The 20,747-nt window shown below is 45.1% G+C and overlaps 1 protein-coding gene across 4 annotated transcripts in view; it reads left to right on the top strand.

Annotated features, from left to right (window-relative positions):
* Positions 1-20,747, top strand: part of DNAAF8 (dynein axonemal assembly factor 8) — a 92,045-nt gene that overhangs the window by 53,679 nt on the left and 17,619 nt on the right. For 3 of the 4 annotated variants that reach the window (XM_081169827.1, XM_081169824.1, XM_081169825.1), the window contains 11 exons: positions 162-268; positions 1,246-1,400; positions 4,930-5,077; positions 6,238-6,369; positions 7,393-7,590; positions 8,798-9,130; positions 9,653-9,715; positions 10,028-10,081; positions 13,412-13,581; positions 18,535-18,730; positions 20,652-20,746. In XM_081169827.1, the coding sequence (XP_081025953.1) occupies positions 162-268; positions 1,246-1,400; positions 4,930-5,077; positions 6,238-6,369; positions 7,393-7,590; positions 8,798-9,130; positions 9,653-9,715; positions 10,028-10,081; positions 13,412-13,581; positions 18,535-18,730; positions 20,652-20,746 (1,651 nt within the window). The remainder of the gene's footprint in view (positions 1-161; positions 269-1,245; positions 1,401-4,929; positions 5,078-6,237; positions 6,370-7,392; positions 7,591-8,797; positions 9,131-9,652; positions 9,716-10,027; positions 10,082-13,411; positions 13,582-18,534; positions 18,731-20,651; position 20,747) is intronic. The other variant, XM_081169826.1, reaches the window with a different exon arrangement.

The following is a 20,747-nucleotide window of genomic DNA, read 5'->3' as shown; positions in this document are numbered from 1 at the left end:
TGAAGGGAATATTTGTATAAGTGTTGGTGGATTAGTGCTCAATGCAAAATGCAATTCCCGGAATTTGCTGGGGCACAACTGTGTGGGTTGATCCCACCTGAATTCTAGACTGCAAGTGTTCAATATGTCTGTCTTTCTCATTTATAACACTTCCACCCCAGACTTCCTAGGCCTTCACTCCACAAAGCAGATGCTGACCAAGAACCAAGCAACTTGCAGGATGCTACAGCCTTATGGCCTCCAGCGGCTCTTGTCTCCACCACCAAAGGTTGTTCTTGCATAGCAAATATTGCACAAGAAATTGAATCTCCTTTCCTTATAGAACTCTTCTTTCATGCTGCCACCACTTATGTCACATTAAGCTCAGTCCTTAGCATGCTAATTTGGTAACGTAACCCTGTGACCATCATCTGATGCCCTGCTTTGTGTGCCTCCTCCATGAGAGGTCCAAAGGGTGGCAACATGGTGTGGCTCCCCATTTGTGGAATGTTCTCCCTAGGGAGGCCTGCCTGGTGCCTTCATTATTCCTGTTTAGGTGCCAGGCAAAAACGTAGCTCTTCAGCCAGGTCTTTGGCTGATTACCATTCTATGTCCTTTTAAATGGTTTTTTTTTGGGGGGGGGGTTGGTTTGTTTCGTTCTTGTTTTTATTATGTATTTTGTGTTTTTATGTTGTATTTGTATGCTGTGAACTGCCCTGAGATCTTCAGGTGAAAGGTAGTATAATAAAAAATAATAAGTGGAATAACAGCAACAACAACTCTCTGGCCTCCCTAACTGAAATTGCCTGCATAGAAGGTTCAGAGCAACTTGGCCCTCATGCCTCCTCCTTTGCTTCCAATTTGTCTCTGATTCCATACAGTGGTACCTCAGGTTACATACGCTTCAGGTTATAGACTCTGCTAACCTAGAAATATTACCTCGGGTTAAGAACTTTGCTTCAGGATAAGAACAGAAATTGTGCTCCAGCGGCGCAGTGGCAGTGGGAGGCCCCATTAGCTAAAGTGGTACTTCAGGTTAAGAACAGTTTCAGGTTAAGAACAGACCTCCAGAACAAATTAAGTACTTAACCCGAGGTACCACTGTAATTTGGTAATAGTGATCAGAACAAAGGACGAGGATGATATTCTAGCACCAGCCTTCTTCTTGGGATTAGCCACTCGTGAAAAGGTCCCTGCAGTGGTACAAAGAGCCCCTCAGAGCCAGTTGGATAACCTCCTTCTGCTTCCCCGCCCCACATTTCCCAGGAGACATTATTTTGGTGGCATCGCCTGTTGTGCCTCCTCACATCTACGGCCTTGTGATTTCAACCTGCACCCAGAGAGGATTTGCACTCCAGGGGACCAAACAGCTGCAGCTGTTGCCCAAGCAAGCTCACATGCTCGGTGTGCCAGCAAGTGAGGTAAGACTGTGGTTGTGGGGCTCGTATCCTTGAGCCCTACTGAGGCCTGCACCCCTGTGTGAGGGGCGCGGGGGCCAGCTCTCAATACCTGGGGCCTTCTTGCCATGCCTATTCTCCTGCCCTCTCCAAGTGAGTGAAGTTTGAGAAGAACAAGGAGGAGGAGGAGGAGTTCCACCACCCATCCTCTTCTTGGCCTCGTTCTGTGGGACAGTGCTAGTTGGGCCCAGAGGCAAAGGCAAGACATATTTGAACTGCGGAACTAACTCTCCCAGGAAGTAGTAGTGATGGCCACTAACTTGGATAGCTTTGAAAGAGGATTGGACAAAGGCTATCAAGGGCTGCGCTCCACAATGGCTATGCTCCTCCGCCATGGTTAGAGGCAGTAATGGAAATCAATTTTGTGTTGGGTGGGAGTGTTATTGTGTTTGGGTCCCACTTGCAGTTTTCCCACTGGGGCGTCCGTTGTCCACTGTGAGAATAGGATGTTCGACTAAATAGGCCATTGGCCAGATCCAGCAGGCTCTTCTTATGTTCTTATGGGCAATGGCAAGAGTTCTATTGCCTTTCAATATAGATGGCACTGACAGCTGTGGTCAGTGTGGTGTGAGAGCCAGTGTAGTGATTAAAGTGTTGGTCTAATACCTGGGAGACCTGGTTCAAATCCTCACTCCGGCAGTGAAGCTCACCTTGGATTGGTGTCTGTCTCTCAGTCTCACTAACCTCACAGGATTATTGTGGGAAGAAAGGTGGGGTGCGACGGAATCATGTATGTCGTCTTGAATTCCTTGGAAGAAAGGTGAAATATAAAGATGATGATAATTCAGCCATTCTACCATGCTCCTCCTTCATGCATCCTTTTTTCTGTGGTAATAGCACACAAATACAATACGTTCCCAGGAAATTGTTCCATAGGTGAGCGTTTGCATAATGAGTGGACGATTTCCATTATTTCCTATGAGAACATTTCCGATCCGTGATTTGTTCAATCTCCCACCTCCCTTCATGGTATCTTCCTGAAATGGCTGCAGCCAAGCACTAAGGGAGAGACAAAGGGGAAAAAATGATTTGTCTGATCTCTCACCTTCCCTCCCTCCATGGTTTCTGCCTGAAAATGGCTGCTGCTACCAGCAGGGCACAAACAAGTGAGGAAGGAGCTGCTTGCACATCTGAACAAGCCATTCGTGTAGCAATAGCGGGACCTGTGTATTGAGCATTGTGATAGCAGGATCTGTGTGTACATCCAATTTCCTAACATAGTTGCAAAAAGCGGGTTATTCCCTCTAAGGCAAGAATGAGGAACCTGTGGCAGCCCAGATCTTGGGGACTCCAAATCCCATCAGCCCCAGCCAGCATGGTCAGTGGTCAGGGATGATGGGAACAGGAGTCCAGCAACATCCAGAGGGCCACAGGTTCCCCATCTCTGCTTTTAAGGCATGGGAAATAGTTTTCTTCTGGTTTTTTCTTCTGTCCTTATTACAAAGCTCCCACAAGTGTGGTGAGCCAGTGTGGTGTAGTGGTTAAGAGCAGTGGACTCGTAATCTGGTGAACCGGGTTCGATTCCCTGCTCCTCCACATGCAGCTGCTGGGTGACCTTGGGCTAGTCACACTTCTCTGAAATCTCTCAGCCCCACTCACCTCACAGAGTGCTTGTTGTGGGGGAGGAAGGGAAGGAGAATGTTAGCCGCTTTGAGACTCCTTGGGGTAGTGATAAAGCGGGATATCAAATCCAAATCCAAACTCACAATATATGCACTCTGTTGCACATGCAGGGTGTGGACACACTGGCCATGTAGCACACTTGAGCTTCATGCGTTGATGAATGAAAAGATAGGAACATGCTGCCTTATACAAAGCCCATTTCGCTCAGTACTGTCTACATTAACTAGTAGCAGCTTTCCAGGGTTTCAGGCCAGGATCTCTTTCAGCCCTACCTGGAGATGCCAGGAATTGAACCTGAAACCTGAAACCAGCTAAAGCCATTGCCTTCACAAAGCAACTGGTTTGGAAGGTTCTGCAGCCTCTTCTACTAGATTCCAACCCTTAATGGATACAGGATCATAGGGTCACAACTTCTAAGGCAGAGTTGGGGGACCTGTGGCTCTCCTGACATTGCCAAACTTCAGCTCCCATCAGCACCACCGAGCATGGGCTGCAGTCAAGGATGATGGGAATTCTAGTTCCAACAGCTGGAGGGCCGCAGACTCTGCTTAAGGATCCACTTGGGACAGCAAGACGTCTTCTCAAACTGAAATCAGCCCCTGAAATTGGCACAAAAAGGACGCTGCTTTTCCAAGGAGATCCCATATTGTTGATGACAAGCTTGCAGACATTTAAAGTTTCCCGTGGGATGAAAAGGCAACAAGACGAACACTTGGGCACATCATACAACCTTGCATCATCAAGCGGCAGCTTCCTGACACACCGACGTAAATGCAATGATGAATCACCACGCTGAATCATTGCCTGAACCACAAGAAATGTTTGAGGAGCTGTCTGGATGAAAATTCAAGGGTAATAAATGTCCTCAAGCCCATTGGCCTGGGAGACACAGGCCAACAGTGGAGCATCCTGCAAGTATTGAAAAGCCATAGGTGGCGGTGGGGGAACTTGGTTGTCAGGGGTCCAGTGATTTTATGGATTTCCCATCTGGGGAAAAGGGCAGCATATTTAAGGGCATGAGAAGATCCCTGCTAGATCCGGCCCATTTTCCATCTAGTCCAGGATCCTGTTCTCGCAATGGCCAACCAGATGCTCGTGGGTGTTGAGGCAGGTTTTGGGGGCATGTAATTATCTGATGCTTTTTAAAATCTCCTGCGCCTATCTCTGTTTTTATTACACTGTTGTGGCTTGATTTTTTATAATGTTATTTTTAGAACATTACTGTAATTTATAATGGATTTCAAATCTTGTTAGCTGTTCTGAGCAGTGTGTAAGAACTAGAAGAGTATATATCGTCATATAAAGAAAGAAATACATCTTCTGGCGAAGAGCCATAGCTCAGTGATAGAGCATCTGCACACAGAAAACTTAATGTATTGGGGGAAAGTTTCTAGTTCTGGTGTGCAAGGGGGTCTTTTTTCTATGTAAGGAGATCTTGAGGGAATGTGGGGTGGGTTGTGGAAAACCATCCATGCAGTCAGCTGCTTGCAGTCTGAAGTGGTACAACCCATGAACAGTTTTTACCCATTTTTGCAGACTAGGCCTAATATCATTGTGAAACCAGCACAGAGTCATGAGCATATTGTGGTATTGCAATGGCAGAGTCACCTCAACCTCTGCAATGATTGACTAATGTAGCAAGCCCTAAAATTAGCTCATTAATGATCAGTGTTCAATTTAAGTTTTCCGAAGATAATACATTAGTGGCGTATTTTGAGTCCATTTCCAGGAGGCTGCAGAACTGCTGAAATTCTTGTGTGTGGGAGGATTTTGCTCAGATGGCGAGTGCCCAGTGGAACATTCTGATACTTTTTCATAAATTGGTTGCCTTGCCATTTAGATCGAAAATTGCTGGCTTGTGTCATTTCAGGTAACTGTATTTTGTCCTAGTGAGGCTTCATATATACCAGAGAGGAGTTTCTTGGAGGATAAACTACCCAGCCAAACACGTGTGCATTGCCTGGCTTTGTTGTTGAGAAAGGAAAATGCCAGCCATCATGTCCCTGCATTGCTCAAAGGTAAAGAAAAGCACGAGCACGAGAGGTGGGAAAGTGTGGTCCCTCCAGTTGTCCTGCAGGCTGAGCGTACATACAAGGGATGCATGATAATTGCAAGGAAAACAGAGAAAGGAGTGGAAATTGTCAATGCTCACTTATTCGTCCTATGTCCAGAATGGAAATCAATCCAGTGAATACGATCAGTATCTGCTGCTGTTGTTGCTTTCAGTCCACAAATGATACACAATTGATTACATTGCGCGCACACTCAGTTTGCGTTGCCTTTCCTTTGGATTTAAATGAATGGGGTGGAGTAATATACAGTCGTACCTTGGTTTTTGAACATTTTAGTTCTTGAACGTTTTGGCTCCTGAACGCCGCAAACCTGGAAGTGACTGTTCCAGTTTGCAAGCTATTTTTGGAAGCCGAACATCCGATGGGGCTTCTGATCGGCTGCAGGAGCTCTCTGCAGCCAATCCAGAAGCTGTGCTTTGGTTTCCAAACATTTTGGAAGTTGAACAAACTTCTGGAACGGATTCCATTCAACTTCCAGGGTACGACTGTAGTGACAATTGGGTTACCAGTCAATTCTTCTTCATAGGGAACTCTGGGAATTGTAGTTCTTCGAGGGGTGTCTCCTTGTTGGGACCCTTTACAAACTACAATTCCTTTGGGGGAGGCAATGACTCTTTCAAGTGGTATGATACTGCTTTAAATGCACAGTGCAGATGGGACCTAGATTAGATCTGATCCAGCAGGTTTCTTCTTTGCCTTGCAGAAGGCAGTATTTATCCATTCGTGTATGTATGCACACATATGTATAATTTCATTTTTTAAAGAATCATGTATACAAACTCAGTAGTAACTCATAGGACTCATCCTTGGCCAAAAAGGCATCATATTCAAACCAGCACTCTGATTGGCAGGTTGCTGAAACCCTGCCTCATAAAAGTAATGGCCAGGCCATCTTTTCCATCAGCCTCTGTGGTGTCTCACCAGCAGAAGATTGCTGTGGCTTCCAAATGCACCTACTGTACTATGAAGTTTCTGGAATGGGCAATTGGAAATATGAGCCAGGAATATCATACATAATGACATTGCTATTAGATTGTACCATAAGCAGACTCAACCATCTCTTTCTTTATCATTTGTTTCTGTTTCATTTGTTTGTTTTAACCTAGGGCTTATGAGTGCACTGGCAGAGAAAGGTTTCTTGGAGGACATTCAAAGCAATTTGCACTCCCATGCTGAACCAGAACCCAGTCTGTGTTTTCATGCAGTTCCTTATACCGACAGTTTGCTGCAGGAACTGGGTGCGTCACAGCACAGACATAATCTGTAAAGTATTAGGAATCTGAAGATGGAGCTAGTGGCGAAGAATCCATGGCTTCACATTATGTTTGAACCCAACCAGTGACCATGTTCACGCATAACAGCCCATCATAAACCAGGTTTTGTTGTTGGTTTAGCAACCTTAGTTGGTTTGGGCAAAATAAGCCTCACTCCAAGCTTTAGACATAACACTATGTGGTCTCCTTAGTGGTTGGTCCACCTGATCACAAAAAGAAAGAAGTCTGTGTGCACATTCACTTATAATCTCGGTTTCCTTTCAGGCTATGAATGAAATTGCATTGTAATAAAAGCTAGCACTACTATCAGCCATGATGAAAACCTGACAAGGTTTTAGTAAATAGAAGTGGGTTTCCCCTGCCCCCTAAAATAATTCAGAGTAGATGCTGAGTATATATGAGGAAGGCTATTCCATAGTTGGAATCAGGGGCATAGGAAGGGGGCCGCGGGCTGCCCCAGGTGTCATCCCTGAAGGGGTGACAAAATGGCACACTGCAGTGGGCAGCACTTACCACGGGACCTGGCCTGCAGCACACCTGAGCCGCACGTCTCTCCTGGAAGTGACGCGGTGGCTTGGGGCCCTACGCTGCCCAAAACGGCAGTGTGGGGCTTGTGTCCACCAGGTGGACTCTGTGAGCAGCTCGCCATGGCGCCCCCATGTGTGGATTGCTGCGGTGCCCCCATGGGCGGCTCGCCCCGCCCCCACTGCACCGGGTGCCAGAGCAGCGAGCTACGCCCCTGGCTGGGATAGCTTAACCTTCAAAGGTGGGAGCGCCTGGAGCAGACTCCCAAATGGAAACTGAAGCATATTTCTACAGCGACTTCTTTCTACAGCAGGTGTAGAAAGCATGGCCAGGGATGATGGGAGTTGTAGTGCAGCAACATCTGGGGGGCCAAATGTTTCCCCACATCTGTCCTGCAGCAATGGAGCTATAGGTTTCCTCTGCAGTAAAAAAAGTCCCCCCCCCCCCACTTTTCTTTTGCAGGTGGCAATTTTAGTGTTGTGCCAGATCCCTCGAACATTCCCCTGGAGGTTTTGCACAGCCGGATGTATGCCTCTGAGCCTGAAATGGAACAAGTGGTCCTGTTGACCTTCACTGGAAAGGAAGCCATGAAAAGCGCAGGCAGCGTCCTTCACCAAATCCTTGCACTAGGCTGCAGGAAGCAGCCTGCTCAGACTCCAGGTCATTCCCAGCTTAGAGCCTGTGTTATAGAGAACATAGCCTTGATGCAGAAACCCTATATGCACTGTGATTAGGAGCAGGGCAGAAATTCCAATCAGTTCATTTTAAAGGTGAACCTATCTAATTTGCACTTTCCAAAAGCAATATGTGAACCAAAATACAGCCCTTGTTTAGAAGTCACACTTCTTTGAATTTTGCAATGTAGTTGTCCGGCTAAGTAACGTGCACAAAAATGCACTGTATTCGGGGGAAATTGCTTTGCAAAAGTGTATATTTAGCCAAATTGCATGGGGGAAAGGTGTGCATTAGGAGAAATTCAAAATCCAGTGCTGGTGAATTTTCATGAGGAATTAAATAATAATAATTAGCAAAAAATGTGGAGTCAATGAAATTGATATATTTTCCCACCCTAATATTGATGTATGCATTGTGTTTTACACATAATTAGGGTAAACATCAAAATAGCCCTGCTGGACCAAACCAAAGACCTATCTAGCACAGCATCATGTTTCAGCCAATGGCAAGCCAGGCATCTATAGAAATACAGGGCATGAGCACAGTAGCCCTCCTTTACTGTTCCCCAGTTGGCTTGGCTCTCACTGGATGAAGGATTCAAACTCAGATTTCAGATACTGTATATATTATGCATAAAAGTTGGTGAAACTGACATTAAAATGCATTCTATTTAGGGAAATTGCTTTGCAAAAATGTGTGTATTTGGCAAAACTGCATACACATGCGAATTTTAGGAGAAATTCACCCAGAAATCCTGATGAAGTTTCACGAACATATTTTTTAAAAAATTGCAAACTGATGTGCAAAGGTTGAGAACTGAAGTTAAGATTGGAAAGTCATACAGTGGTGCCCCGCAAGACGAATGCCTCGCAAGACGAAAAACTCGCTAGACGAAAGGGTTTTCCGTTTTTGCGTTGCTTCGCTAGACGAATTTCCCTATGGGCTTGCTTCGCAAGACGAAAACGTCTTGCGCTTTTTTTAAAAGCCGCTTGAAGAGGCGCAGTTGCGATGGACCATGCTTCACAAGACGAAAAACATTGCAAGACGAAAAACATCGCAAGACGAAAAGACTCACGGAACGAATTCTTTTCATCTTGCGAGGCACCACTGTACTGCGATTGGATACCAGGGGAGGGACTATTCCGCAAGGGGACAAAACAGTAATTCATGCTGGCCATGTCTCTCTCGACAGTGTTGAAAGACTTGGACCTGCCATTTGAGCTTCTCACTCTGAAGTGGTTGCCTCACCTCACTCGGATACAGGCTAAGGAAACCACACCCTTCGAAGTGGGAGACAAACACTGGCAAACAAGTATTGATTCGCTTATGAGCAGCCCTGCCCTCGTCTGTGTTCTGCGGAGGATTGGTGCCTTTGTGGTCCTTGCTGAAATCCTGAAAACACTAAATCCGCACAACAGCAAAGTGAGCTCTGGCTCCTGCTCTCTTCTGAGAGTGATGTCATCAACCCCAGAGACGGCCTTCAGGCAGGCAGCGCTCTTCTTCACTGAGAAGGATTTTGTAGGCGGTGGGTAGAGTATTTTCATTCTTTCCCTTCACCAATGGAGCTGATCTGGACCATGGCTTGGCTGAAGCTTCTTTTGGTGTCAGAAAAACCCAATGGTACCCTTTCTGCTAATTAATGCAAGACACTCTGCTCTTACACTTCTCTGTTTTTAACCTGCCATTTGAGACGGTGACCTTGCATTGCCTAATTCTTTCTAAGCATTTGATAAACCAAGAGTCCTTTCCCACAGGCTTCATGGCAGGGAGAAGGATAGGGGCAAAAGTAGAATGAGTTGGCTCCACCTGCTGGTGGCCTCCTGCTTTACATCCTCTCTGTTCCAATTGGCACTTGTTACCACTGTACCAAATTCTTTTTTGCCATCCTGCAGGAGACCTTTCTTTAGAAGAACAAGCATCTCTCAGAGGTTTTTGCATTTGTTGTTTGGATAGGCCTTTGGCTACTGTTCTCTTTGCCAAAAAGCCACTGTGGATGTTTTGTCTTTTTCTGCTTCCTCACAAAATGCCCATCTCCATCCTTTTCCAGATCCCAAACGTCGACCTGCCCTGAAGTACTTGCCACCTCCTCCACAGCACCCCCAGTCTGAAGGTAAGACTTGACCTTGCATCCACTTCTTCAACACATCACATAAATTTATTTTGGGAAGTTGCTACCAGGAAGTCATGGGTTCCAAGATCGCTGACTCCCCCCCCCCACCGGAAACAAGGTGGTCAGGCAGGGAGGCAGTTTTATGAAACCCTTTGCTCATCCCTGGAATTCCCACTTTCAAGCCCCGAAAAAGTTCTGAACAGAGATTTGCCTCAGCTCTGTCGGCAAGGTCTGCCACTGTACAACTCCATGACGAGAACCCTTTCTGTTGTTGCTCTTGTGCACTAAAGTCCTTTCACTTTTCTTATGCAGCAGGAGAGACTCACACAAGCCATGCAGAATTGCTCTTCCACTCCATGCAAGTTGGTAAGGATGCCAAGGCTAAGCAGGCCCTGCTGCTTTCTTGGGGAAAGGTGGAGCTGTCAAATTCTGTGCAAAGGGGGCCCCATCATTAAAAACACTGAACTTAAATGGACTTAAATAAGACCAGAGGAGAGGCACCTTGCACACTGTCTTGGAATGTCTTCCTTTACCTGAATTTACTTCTTTGGAGAAGAGAATATACACCACGCTTGCCATCCTGGAATTTACTTCTTTGGCTGCTCTGCTTATTTGCAGCCAAGCACACATCTCCAGTGCTTGGGTAAATAGGGCACTTTCTCACCAACCTCAATCTGCCCTGAGCCAGCCACCATCTGCCTGCCTTCTTACTTGCAACCAGCCTTGGCCCTGACCCTGGCATTAATGCCCTCCTCATAAAACTCAGCGGAGGAGCAGGAGTTGATTCTCAGACCCTCCAAGTGTCCCTATTTTCCAGGGACGTCCCTGATTTAAAGAAGCTGTCCTTGTTTCTGATTTGCTCCCAGAATGTCCCACTTTTCCCTTGGATGTCCCTATTTTCATTGAAGAAATGTTGCAGTGTATGGAATTATTTGACTCCCAAGCTGTCTGAAAGCAATCCTGTATAGGGAAGTTTTAGTAACGTTTAATGTTTTATAATGTTTTTGTATATGTTGGAAGCTGCCCAGAGTGGCTGGGGCAACCCAGTAAGATGTGTGGGGTATAAATAGTAAAATTAGCATTATGGAATGGGACGTCCCTATTTTCATTGGATAAATGTTGGAGGGTATGGATTCTGTCTGTCATTGACTCTGGTTCCCCCTACGGTTGGGCTCCTGGCCTACTGTCCCACCAGCCCAAATGGGCACCAGCCACCAGTGCATGTCTCAGAATTAAAAATGGGTTTCTTATATGGGACAGCCTACTGATCAATAAAGATAAAGCATTGATCATTGTGGGGTTTTTGTTTTTAAGCCCTAAAATGCTAGTCAATATATTAACGGAGAAAAAGACAGGACTGGAGATTTGTCGCCAGCCAGAATTAGTCACGATGCAGCAAATTCAAGATTTCCAACCCTGTGTTTGCAACCTAAGATTAGTTTATTATGCTATGTTATATTGTTTCATTTATGACTCTATTCCTGCAAAGCAGCTGGAAGCGATTTCGCAGTATCATAAAAGCGTGTCTAAAACAATTGCATCTAGGAGAAGAGTTAAAACAATTACATCTATAAAAACAGTTTCAAATACAATACAGATACTGAGCAAGGGTGATTTTCAGAGAAGCAGCAGGAGGCTGCTCCTTGCCCAGTTTCCTCCAGCTGGGCTCTGGGACTGGTAGGAAGCCTGGCTGAAGGAAAAACAGTCTGGGTAAGGGGTTGCAGGAAAGAAATGGCTGGCAGGGGGAACAATTATACACCCCATTTCTGTTGCAAATGCCCATCTGCTTTCATGCATTCATATTAGGGAGCAGAGTTTCAGTTCCTATAGAATAATATAGCATAACATTGAGCAAAGAAACTTAGAGAAAAGCTTTTAAAAATAGTCTACTAGGAATGAGCAATCCCTCCACCTTGCAAAAAATAAATAAATCGCTGTCCTTTTTGCAAGCTGTTGATTTGCTGCAGAATTGTAAACAAGAGCGAAGTGTTTGACCACTTAACCATAGCAGTGATCACACTTCTGATGCTGCCTTTTTCAAAACCTGGGGTTTTTACCCATGAGATGCCACAGTGAGAGGAAAAGGCATTGCTCTCTTTGTGATTTTACTTTTGACATCCTCATCACACTGGCTGTGTTGAGTAATCATGAGGCCAGTGCAGAGTGAGGGCATGCTTTCCTCACTCTGCATTGATCAAAAGCCAAGCAGAGCTTAATGATCTCTGTTGCTGTTGTAAATGAAAATATGCCCTTTTCCCTTATGGGGTATCCAAGAGCCCATATAGAGTCCTTACATAGGTTCCCTATTGGTAGGAGAAAATAACAGAGGCCAACCAGAGAATATTGAGAAGCAAAGCAGCTAGTAAGCTTGATCTTTATTGATCTGTTGCAACAGGGTGCTCCCCCCACACGCAGGAGAGGAGGAGGACCCACAAAAATGCTGTGCAAGGGCTTATAAAGACTTTTGAAATTCCCATCCTCTAGATCAAGACCACCCCCAGAAACATTATGCATACATCACAGAAGGGGTGTAACCTAAGACCACCCCTCAGATACATCCCAGAAAAGGCGGTCTAAAACAGAACATTTGCATGTTGTTTTTCTCCTGTCGCAGTTTATCTCCTGTCTGGCAAGTTACTTGATTGGATTTCCTGGGGAGCCTGGCCATTCTTTTGTAGTGGTAAAATACTTATTTCCTGGGCCAGGTCACAGGCTCACACCCTATTCATATCTTAAATGAGTCCTTAAGACAGGATTTGTGAGGAAAGAGACAATGGGGAGACTTCCAGTTTGACCTTGCAGAGAAAACATTTGGTCAGTTTAGGAATCAAAATGGTTCCAGGTTGGTCTTCCTGTGCTGACCTATGTATGTGCGGTTATGAACATTACCATATATCTAAGACCATAAAACGCCTATCACATTGCCAAACTATGGACAGGTGGCAAAACGTGATGAAGACGAGGGTGGGAGCTTTTGTGAAAACTCCTTTGGAAAAGCCCCCTTGTGATCTGGCAAAGTGTGCTGGCAAGCTGCTACTTTAGCTCTAAATAAATCTCGTAAAGAATGGAGAAGATTGCTAAAAGCAATCCAAGACACTCAAGGGAAGGAAGTTACAAACCTCGAGGAGCAAGTTTAGAAGAGACACTGACAAATGACATCATTTTCCAGCACGGAGTATTCTCACTAGTCTGAATGAATGTTATGACTAGATCATATGCTGCCTACAAGAAATCTAAAAAATATGTAAGTTTTTGAAGGCAATCGTGAAATATTAAATTCCACGTCTATCGAGGCATATGACTCACATTTGCTAGAAAGACTGTAAAGGCTTCCCCCAAAAAACATAGCAGGTTTTATTTTTAAAAAATCAAGGTTGTGAATCAGTGTGAAGAGCCAGATTTGGAAAGAACTAAATCAGGGATGAGGACCCCCCCATGCCTGTTGGAGTCTGCATTCCCTAGGGGTAATCTTTGGAGAGGCACGTGGTGTGGTGTGGTGGGGGCAAAGTTTTCTACGGTGGAAATTTCCATTCTGTGACCTGCTGCCACCCGCAGTCAGCACACAACTTGTTAGAATCAACACACTGGTTTACTGCCTCTCCCCCGCCCCTGGGAGAGCTAGGCCATTGTTCTGCTGATTACAATGCTCCATAGTGCAATACCTTTACATCCTCCTTTTGTTGATCTTTTATACAGGAGCCCAAATCCTCTGCACTGTGCTGCTGCTCAAACCAGGCACATGGACCCGTAACCTAGCAAGGATCCTCCGGAAACTGGATCTAGAGAAATTCAGCCTGGTTGGAATGAAACACATAGACCTCACCCCAAAAGATGTCAAGGCACTCCTCTCATCTGAAGCTAAGCAGGTTTGTTGGAATAAAAGACCAAAGGGCATCAACGTAAGAGCAATACATCTGACTGGGCACTGTGAGAAAACCCAGGGTGCTGGGCTGGATGAGCCATTGGCATAACATAAGAAGAGCCTGGTGGGTCAGGCCAGTGGCCCATCTAGTCCTACCAGGGGCCCATGGGAAACTATAAGCAGGATCTGACTGCAATAATGTTCTCCCCTCCTGCAGTTTTTAGCAACTGGCATTCAGAGGCATCAACCATCAGGTTAGTAGCCATGGCTAGCCTTCTCCTCCATGAATTTGTCAAGAGTAGAGAGACTACAGAACACGAGAGGTGGATGAACTGGGCATAACTGACAGTTCTGTATGTCATTTACAATGCTAGTCTTTTCAGGTCTCAGACCTAGCTTTTAATATCAACCTACAGCATGGAACCTACTTTTCATTTTATTATTATTGCATTTTTCCTTCTTTCTCTCTTTGCCTCCATCTCCCTTTTGTGTTTGATTGTCTGCTTTCTTCTTCTTCCAATTTTCTTTGGGTGCTTCTAGACTGCTACTGTTTTTGGGATGCGTTTTGAGCTCAAAGGCAGCAAATTCAGGTCATTCAATTACAGCGAGCTCAGTGTCCTTGAGGAACAAATTTGCTTCCCAAAAAAGTCCGGACTTTTTGCAGTAAGAAAAGTGAGGAGGAAATGTATGGAAACTGCGGAATGACAATTATTTGATGTGGTGCTATGTAACCTCCATACAAGTAAATCAGAACGAACACTCAGCAAACAGCTGATTTTGTACAGCCTCCCTGTGCATGCCAATTGGGATGACTACTTGGTCAACAGGTCATCAGTGTGTTCTGCTCACTTGCTCTCCCCTTGAAAGCAACACAGCTTTTCTTCCTGAGAGTATGACTGCACTTAGATTGCCAGAGTTCCCAGAGTTGGCCCCAGGTTCTTGGGGTCTTTCAGGCAAGATGTTCTCAGATGACCCCCTTTAAATGGTGAACCATCTCCTTTAAACTGCTTTTTCTAAAAGCCACTGGATAGCACTCCCACTGAGATGTTGAAGACTGTCCCAGTGGGGTGACACAATCTCCCAGTTCCCAGTAGGAGGGGCTGCCAGCTGTCCCACTGAAGCTGCACTTGCCTGAGATTTTCATGATCCAAGGGAATGCTTAGATGTTTGTGCGGAGCAGAAACAGGATCTCTCTGGTTCCTCATGCTAGGGCACACCCCCCCCCCACCAGCCCATGGGCCTCAGGAGGAGCCCAGTCAACACCACACACTGACACTGAGTTTCATTTGCAGTCATTTGTCTTGTGATCTGCAGCAATCTGAGCCGATCATTATTCTTTTTCTATCTTCATCATCAATATAGACATTCTGAGTCACTCCTCCTGGCCTTTGGACACCCGGTGCATAATCTAATGCATTGCTGTGGCTTTCTAATCATATTAACCATCGAAATACTTCTCCTTGCAGATCAATAGCAATGCTTAATTTTGAAAAGTCACCCTAAAGTTCTTATAAATCTGACTCACAGCTTTATAAACTGTAGATTTGCGTTGCAAAGGCCTACATCATAAGTGTATGGAGCTGCCTTACCCTTCTTCAGATCCTATTTTATTTCTTCATACATAGCAGCTCTTTCTCCCTTCTGCCTCTTAATATGTTGCAATTTCCCGCATTAACTCTGGGAAAGAAATAACATGGATAAAATATCAGTAAGGCACCTGACTCCAAAAATACAACAGATTGTTTCCAACTAAATCCTACTCAGAGCAGACCCACAGAAATTAATGGACAAAGCCCCTTAACTTCAATGGGTCTACTTTGAGTAAGACTAGCATGAGTCTTTGCTGATATCTAGCAACTTTTTTAAAAGTTTATGGTAGAACTGGATGCTAAAAATATATATGATGATACTGGTGCCTAGGATTCTTCAATATAATTTTGAAATTATACTATAAGGTGAGTAAGAGGGGACATAATAGAGGTGTATTAATTATGCAAGGCGTGGAGAAAATGGGAAGAGAAAAGCTTTTCTCCTCTCTTAATGCTAGAATTCAGGGACATCCAAGGAAACTGAATGTTGGAAGATTTCAGAGAGACAAAAGTAAGTACTTCTTCACATAATGCATATTTAAACTATGGAATTTGCTCCCACAAGAGGCAGTGGAGGACATCAACCTGATGGCTTTATAAGAGGATATTTAACAAATTCAAGGAGGATAAATCTAACCAATGATCATCAGCCACAATGGCTAAATGTGCCATTTATGCCTCACTCAAGAGCTGCTGCACCTAAGTCCTCCTTTTGGGCTTCCCACAGACATCTGGTTGGAGACCTCATGTTCTGATACAAAGATTATTTTCAGGTTTACTGTTAGGCCACTTTGAGCACTTATGTAACATATGGTGAAAAAGTGACTCATGCAAGCTATCAATAAGTAGAATTTTTAAAATGGTTCGGTTTTCTTTATCATCAGCAATCGGCTATGAATCATGAGGAAGCAGGTTATCACAGTCATCCGACAGAGATCTTTTATATTATTCATATAGCTCAGTGGTAGAGTATCTGCTTTGATCCCTAGCATCTCCAGCTAGGGCTGGGAATGTCCCCTGCCTGAAACCCTAGAGACCTACTGCCCATCAGTCCAAACAATAATGATCCAAACAGGCCAATGGTCTGACTCAATACAGTGAAGGGCTGTATCCCACCTGCCTTGCAAGCTGAAAAATCAAGGTTGGATCACCAGCCTCCCCAGGTAGAACTGGGAGAGTCTGCCAGGCAGTGCAGACCCTGTTGAGCTAGAGAGACCAACAGTCTGATTCAGTATAAGGCAGCTTTGTAGGTTCCCTAGGTTGAGAACGAAACTTTCCAATGGGGAAAGGCTGTGGTTGTAGATTATTCAGAAGGTGCCAGGTTCAATCCCTCCCATCTCAAGGTAGGGCTGAGATCGTCCCCTTTCTGAAATCCTGGCGAGCCACTGCCAGTTAGTGCAGACAGTATTGAGCTAGGTGTGTCAATAGTCTGACTCAATAGAAGGCAGCTTCCTATGTTTTGGGGAAAGGGCCACAGCTCAGCAGTAGAGCATCTGACTTAGCATAAGGCACTTTTGTATGTTCCTAGGCTATGAGAGAAGGTTGGAGTATACAAATCTTAATGTAATGTAATGCAATAAGCTGTGGCCCTCAAATTCGTTCAGCCTCCCAAGAATTTCAACATCTCTTCCTCAGTTTCTTTTTCGATATCGTCACACCACCTAAAACATTTATGCATGTAAAGAATTTATGGCGTCGTTCACATTGGAGTATCTCCCCGCTCAAGCCAAGGCTCTTGCATCTTCTTAGGGAGTCTTTAATCTGTATGTATCTTTAATCTTTATGTACAGCTCTCTGTAAGTCCCAAACCACTAAATTAGAGATCTAGTTTTACAAGAATGTATGATGCTGATGCTGAATCATTTATGAAGCATTTGAGTTTCTCAAACTGATTGAAATCTTAAGATTCCTATTCTATAGAGGAAAAGCACTGCTTGCCAATGGGGCTGACTTGCTAAGAGTTGGGGACACTGGTGGGTCAGAAATGAGGGTTGAGCATTGGTTTCATCACAGGGGAAGAAATGCCTATGGGCAGAGTCAAGGGATAGAGAAAGTTCAGCAGAGCCAGGGGTGTGTGGCTTGTCTAGATCTCAGAATTGGGGGACATCAGCTGTCATTGACATGATAGCACTGTTCAATCTTGGTCAAGCCAAGAGTCAGAACAAGCCAGGGGTGTGGAAGGCTTATTGTTGCCTAAGCAGAGGTTACATCATACATTTAAAGTACTCTTACACCACTTCAACAGTCGTAGCTTATCCCAAATAAATAGTTTGCTAAGTGTGTAGGGAATTGTAACTGTGAGAAGTCTTCTAACAAGTCTCAGCACCCTTAACTACAATTCCCAGGGTTTTTTGGGGGGAAGCCATGACTGTTTAAGTGGTATGAGTGGATGCTGTGGATGTGGCCAGAATCCCTATCTGAATAGAGCCTCTTCCTGTTGGAAAGAGCCACTCCTTTTACCTTCACAGCTCTCCTCGACATCCCTTCATTACAGATTCACCTGCTACCTGGGCCTTTTCCCACTGAAGGTGCCGGAGACAGAACCTGTAGCCTGTAGCCGTCACTGCCTTTTGCGGAAGTGAATTCCATCATTTAACTATGCACCGTGTGAAGGACAACTCTATTTTGTCTGCCCTGTGCTCATTGCAGCTGAGCAGGTAGACTGACCAGGTGGGAACTGACTCTAGGATGTAGAGGCAGCTCCCTTGTTAGCTCTTGACAAAGCAGGAAATTGCCAAAGCACATTGGTTCAAGCTTCTTGGCAGGCAGAGTATGACACTGGCTTGTGGGACTTGCCATTGGCTGGCTGCGCATGGAAGATGTGGCACCAGAAAGAAAGAGCATACCTTATTAAATCTGCCTGCTTTGCATGTTATGGCCAGGTTGCTGTGTGGGTCAGCAGCCCTGAGACAATGCAAGCTGAGGAGAAAGCGCCAGTATGAAAACAAGAGTTTGCATCCTGCTGTTATCAGTAAAGTTGCATACATAGATAATGGGAGAAATTTGCACAAAATTCTGAAGAAGTTTCATGAGAAGCCTTGTTGTTGTTGTTTTTTTAAAAAAATGCAAACAGATGTGGAAATTGCAAAGAACCGAATCTGAGATTGGAAAAAGGAAGACGTGAGAGAAACTGAAATTGAGAGATTTGCCTATCCCATGACTTGATTGACTCAACAGCCCCCCTCCTTATGTCTAACTGGGTATAAAATATTCTCCTTTTTCTAAACCTCCCTTCTTTCCCGTCACTCGCTGCCAAGGAACTGTGTGCTAGGCTTTAGCTAGCTATTGCACGTTTGCTTAGCTTAGCGGTCCCTATTTCTGTCCAGGATGCAAAGCTTCTATCAGCTTCTCTTTTCTTTTCTGCCCAGGACCCTGCTGCCTTGGAGGCTCACTCCAGCTACCTAACTTCAGGTTCCTCCTTGGTCCTCTGCCTTCAGCGACAAAATGCAGTGAAGAAGCTCCTGGACTTGCTAGGCCCTGAAGACCCCAAGGAGGCTCAAGCAGCTAATCAGTTCTTTTGGAGAGCTCAGTACGGCCACAGCTTAATCCATAATGGGTTTTATGGTGAGCCTGTCTGTTTAGGATTGCTCAGAAGGTTCTCACTTCAAATAAGTAGTTTTTCATGGAAAGATTCTAGCTATTTAGATGTAAGAAGGAATTGGTTTCTGTTCCAACCTGTGTTTATCACATGCAGCGCTGTTTCCCTTCTGCTGCAGTTCAGCTTCTGACAAAACCCACATAATTTGTCTCACTGTCTGCTGTAGCAGAATTTTATACAATTAATTGTGTTATCATTATGTTATTTCACACACTTATATTTTAAGCGCCAAGGAAATATAATTCAAATGGGAACAAGTAATCAACTGGGTGTCATTTGTGGACTAAAACAAACAGCAAATACCCACTGTATTCACTAGATTAATTTCTGCTCCAGACGTGGGATACTTAAACAAACTTTGGCAATTTCCCGTTTTGGTGGGAATCATCTGACATCCCTACTCCGAAGTAAGTCTCATTGAATTAATTGGGGCTTATTCCAGAGTAAGTATGCATAGGGTTTAGAAGCAAGTGCTGTCCAACATGGCTCCTGACATGGTGGGTGTCAGAGTGATGTGGTCTCATATTACAGGCACAGCTTAGAATCATCTCCCTTTGGTAAACAGCAACCCCACCTCCCAAAAAGCAAGGTGGAAGCCTATTTCTGTGGAAGTTCTCCGGGCAGAGATGGCAAGGCTCCTCCTCACCCAGATCTGTTGCTAAGGGACACACGGCCTCTGCGGAGTCCTGCTACTAAGGGTGACAGCTCCCATTTTCAGCTCCACAGAGCTTTCATTCAGGCACACCATTTCTGCCTAGAGCTGTGCTCTTCAGAGACAGAAGCTTGTGCATTGTCAGCCGTGGAAGTGGGTCAGATTAAAGGGTGGCTTTTCCTGCTCAGTCTCCATGTTCACAGAGAAGAAGTTGGAGAGAGGCAGTGTGGTATAGTAGTCAGGGTGCCTGGTTAGGACCTTGGGGACCAGGGTTCAAATTCCTCTCTAGCCATGGAGCACACAGGTTGACCTCGAGTCAGTCACTGTCTCTCGACCTAACTAGCCTCACAGGGTTGTTTCGGTAGATAAATTGGAGGAAGCAATGTACGCCACCACCTTGAGCTCCAAAAGGAAGAGTGTTGCTGTAGTTAGTTGTTATATTTATAGCTTACCTTACCTCCAAGGAGCTCTCCCTGTAAGCCATGGCCCTTCACCATGATAATGATGATGATTATACTATCCCTCCACATGGAAAAAGCTAGTACATCAGGGAGAAAACTGGGCTAGCCTTTCTCCCTGACATGCTAGCTTTCTGCAGGTAGGGAAATTCCCATGTGGAACAGTCCTCAAGTAAGCCATCTTCCCACCTGCATTTCAAAGTGCCAGCACGTGTATACTACCACATATACTTTCCCTGGATGTGTAGGGAAGCCTTCAGACCCTGGGGACATATCCCTACTGAGTTTAATTCCAATGTTACTGGCATGAATATATATATATCCAGGCCTTCCTATTTACACAGGGAGAAAAAGAACTAAAGATAGCGTTATTATGTTGGACCGAGGCGCCAAAATGATTTCATTTCCTGATAACTCTGCCGCATTCAGCAGGCAGCCCCCCGCCAGGTATCTGCAGCAGCTTCGCTCGATGCCCTGCTCTGAGTTTTCCAACACTTTATTTCTTGGCTGCAAAGAGGAAGAAAACGGTGACATTGTGTTGGTGTGGAGAACAAGCCGAGTCACAATAGAGTGAAGTCAAAATAGCAAGGAGACAATGAAACTGTTCTCGGCGTAATAGGTTTAAATGTTTGCTGTTACAGTGTATAACAGCTGCCCTTTAAAGCAATTTCTCCAGGAATCTGTGTGCCATCAATCATCCCGAGAGAGGAGCAGGAACAGAGACAATGTTTAATTCATGGGCTGATAGAATCATCTCTTTGTATTTATCTCTCTTAGGCTCCACATCGTATTGGGTTGCTGTGCGGGATGTGGAGCTGTTCTTTCCAGAAGGTCTGTGTGGAGCTGGGGCCCCATCTCTGGAGGGAAAGGAGG

The sequence above is a fragment of the Podarcis bocagei genome (genome assembly GCF_964188305.1).
Source record: "Podarcis bocagei genome assembly, chromosome: 14".
Taxonomy (NCBI): Eukaryota; Metazoa; Chordata; class Lepidosauria; order Squamata; family Lacertidae; genus Podarcis; species Podarcis bocagei.
This window is presented reverse-complemented; position numbering and strand designations above follow the sequence as displayed.